Below are 2,511 nucleotides of genomic sequence, written 5' to 3'. Positions count from 1 at the left end.
CAGTCAGTGCGGATGGAAATGGTTCTACAGATTGAAACATTAGAGCAAATATCAATTCCATTCACTTTGCTTTCAAGACAAAACTCTGTCACTTTCTTCTTCCTCATTAATCAGTATTGAACTGCCTTGAATTCATTCCTCAAAATGCAATTGAAGCTAAAATCCAATTCAAAGTTCAAGTAGACAAAGCAAACGAAGAAGATGGACACGGAGAAAATGTCATGGAATTGAACGAAATAGTAGCAGCATCATCAGCAGCAGCTTTGGCCATGACACAGGACTGGTGGCAATATAAAGGAATCAAAAGCAAAGATGAAAATTATACTTCATTCTATCTAAAATGATACGCACTTCTTACCTCATTCTAAGACTTGCATTGACACTACAGACAGATTATACCTGCATTTACAGTGACTTGATCCAGCACCAATATCTATCTTATATATAACAACAATACGATCACAAGTGAGTAAAACAGCCTTCAACATATTTATCATCTGAAACCACCTTGACCGACCAGACCCCCGCCCCCTAGTCTCGCCTTCATCCTCTCTATGTAGCGACTCCATACACCAATAATCCTCTCACTCATGGTCAAAATTCTCCTTTCCCGCCACTGCAGGACAGCAGGAGCAGGCCCAACTAGTCTGTACTATACTGCAAGCAAGCACACACCATTGAAGCATAAGAACAACCAAACCAGACTCTCTGAGACAGCTTCGCAAGGTAAAGGAGTCCCAGAACAGGTTGATTGAACTATTATGAATCTTGAATTATCCTTGCCTACAAATTTACAGAACTGCAATTTCAATATCTCCCTGATCAAGTTCATAACGGAGCTTCCCGGATTGACTCTGCAATCAAGAAGAAGGGTATGATTCAGCTTCTTAGATTCAATCACCAGGGAAAATAAACAGATAAATCACTACCCAAGAATCAAATCAAGCAGGTAAGCATGCATGCTCATATCAAAAGAACCGACAAGAATTAACCACATCAGAATTCCCAAAATGAAAATACCATAAGCAGTAAATAAATAATACAAGATTTGCAGAATATCATATTCTAAGGAATAAAAGAAACTGCAAAATATTTTGTTGGCATACAAATCACAATGGAAGGAACCCATGACACAAATTCATTCATGAAATTTCGAATCATAAAATAGAAATACAACAAAGGCCAAAGATCAAGCACAAATAAGAAAGAAGTGAAAGTGGAGAAGATGGATTAAACCTTTGAAATCTTTGAAGCAATGGCTCGGCTCTCTGAAAGGAGAAGATCAGAGTCAACGGCCTTGCAGTTCGGTGGTGTCTCAAACAAAGACAGAGAGAATTGCTTGTAAATGACACCCACATCAAAGTAAATAAGTCCGGAGCTTGGGATGTCGACACGAATACCCTTTACAGGAAACCAAAGGAACAGCTCTTGAGCCGATATACCAGACAAAGCCCCGATCTGGCCATAGCTAAGAAACCCAGATACGTTCCGATCGTAATGCACCTCATTCTCAAACTTTGCATTGCAGGCTTGTTCAAGATGAACTTCGAACCTGCCCCTTTCGTCCAAGCTGAATTCTGTAACCCCTTTTGGGAGCAAACCGATTGGAAGCCCATGCGACCTCAGAACATCGTATATTGAGGAGGATGATTCTGCTGACGAAGCTGAGATTGCAAAGAAAAGGGCTAAGAAGAAGACCAAAATGGAACAAGATGAAGGTGCCCTCTTCATCTTATTCTCAGAAAGAAAGGAGAAAAAAGATTGAATTTTGATTTCAAACTCCTTCCTTTGTTTCCCCTACTCTACTTTTCTCCGTCTCTCTCTCTCTCTGTTCTTGGTGGGTCGTGAGTGATTAAAGGGAAGAGTTGAAGCAAAGTATGAACAATGAAGAAAATAACAGAAAATATTAAGGGGAAGAAGACAGAGGTGCCAGCAAGAATACAGAGAGATTAAGAGGAGAGAGACGCTGATCACTGATGGGTTGAAATTAACAATAATTGAAGCGTGGGTGGGACCCGACAAGACCGTGATCCGGTGATCCGTTCATCCACTGATTTAAGTGAGGATTGATTCTTCAAAATAACGGCAATATATCGCAATAAAAATGATGAGTGGGAATTCGGACATGATGTGAATCCAGTAAATAGCGCATCGATTGCAGTTTCTGCTGATAGAGCAGGCTTTAGGTTTGTAATTTAGGAATCATCTTCTGTCACATGCATTCCCCTCTCCCCTCTTGTGTGAGTTAATAAAGTCTCCTGGGCCAGTTTTATAGAATGTTAAAAAAAAAAAAAAAAAAAAAAAAAACTCGGACAAGCATTCCATAAAGGAGTGGTGACTGGTCAGAGATGAAAAATCTTTTACAAAAAAAAGAAAACTAAACGAAAAATCATCACATGATCAGACATGAAGCGTGTTTTTTTTTTTTTTTTTTTTTTTTTTTTGTGGAATTTTTCGAAAAGAGGTCTTAAGGCTTGAGGTCGGGAAGTGGGTTGGTTTGGGTTGGTCCAA

General features: G+C 39.5%; 1 protein-coding gene across 1 annotated transcript; it reads right to left on the bottom strand.

The window, feature by feature from the left end:
- Nucleotides 1-309: 309 nt before the first annotated feature.
- LOC122090046 lies at nt 310-2,140 on the bottom strand. The gene is made up of 2 exons (XM_042659880.1): nt 1,237-2,140; nt 310-854 (listed from the first exon to the last, which is right to left on the bottom strand). Exons 1-2 carry the CDS (start codon nt 1,729-1,731, stop codon nt 792-794), a joined length of 558 nt encoding a protein of 185 aa, XP_042515814.1. The 5' UTR covers nt 1,732-2,140; the 3' UTR covers nt 310-791.
- Between the last annotated feature and the right edge of the window lie 371 nt (nt 2,141-2,511).

The sequence above is a fragment of the Macadamia integrifolia genome, chromosome 9 (genome assembly GCF_013358625.1).
Source record: "Macadamia integrifolia cultivar HAES 741 chromosome 9, SCU_Mint_v3, whole genome shotgun sequence".
NCBI lineage: Eukaryota > Viridiplantae > Streptophyta > Magnoliopsida > Proteales > Proteaceae > Macadamia > Macadamia integrifolia.
This window is presented reverse-complemented; position numbering and strand designations above follow the sequence as displayed.

What these genes read in the sequence shown, in the direction of transcription:
- LOC122090046 (XM_042659880.1), bottom strand. Translation starts at nt 1,731, where the DNA reads ATGAAGAGGGCACCTTCATCTTGTTCCATTTTGGTCTTCTTCTTAGCC. An exon ending in TTGCTTCAAAGATTTCAAAG is followed by an intron (nt 855 to 1,236) that starts GTTTAATCCATC and finishes TCTTGATTGCAG; the next exon opens with AGTCAATCCGGGAAGCTCCG.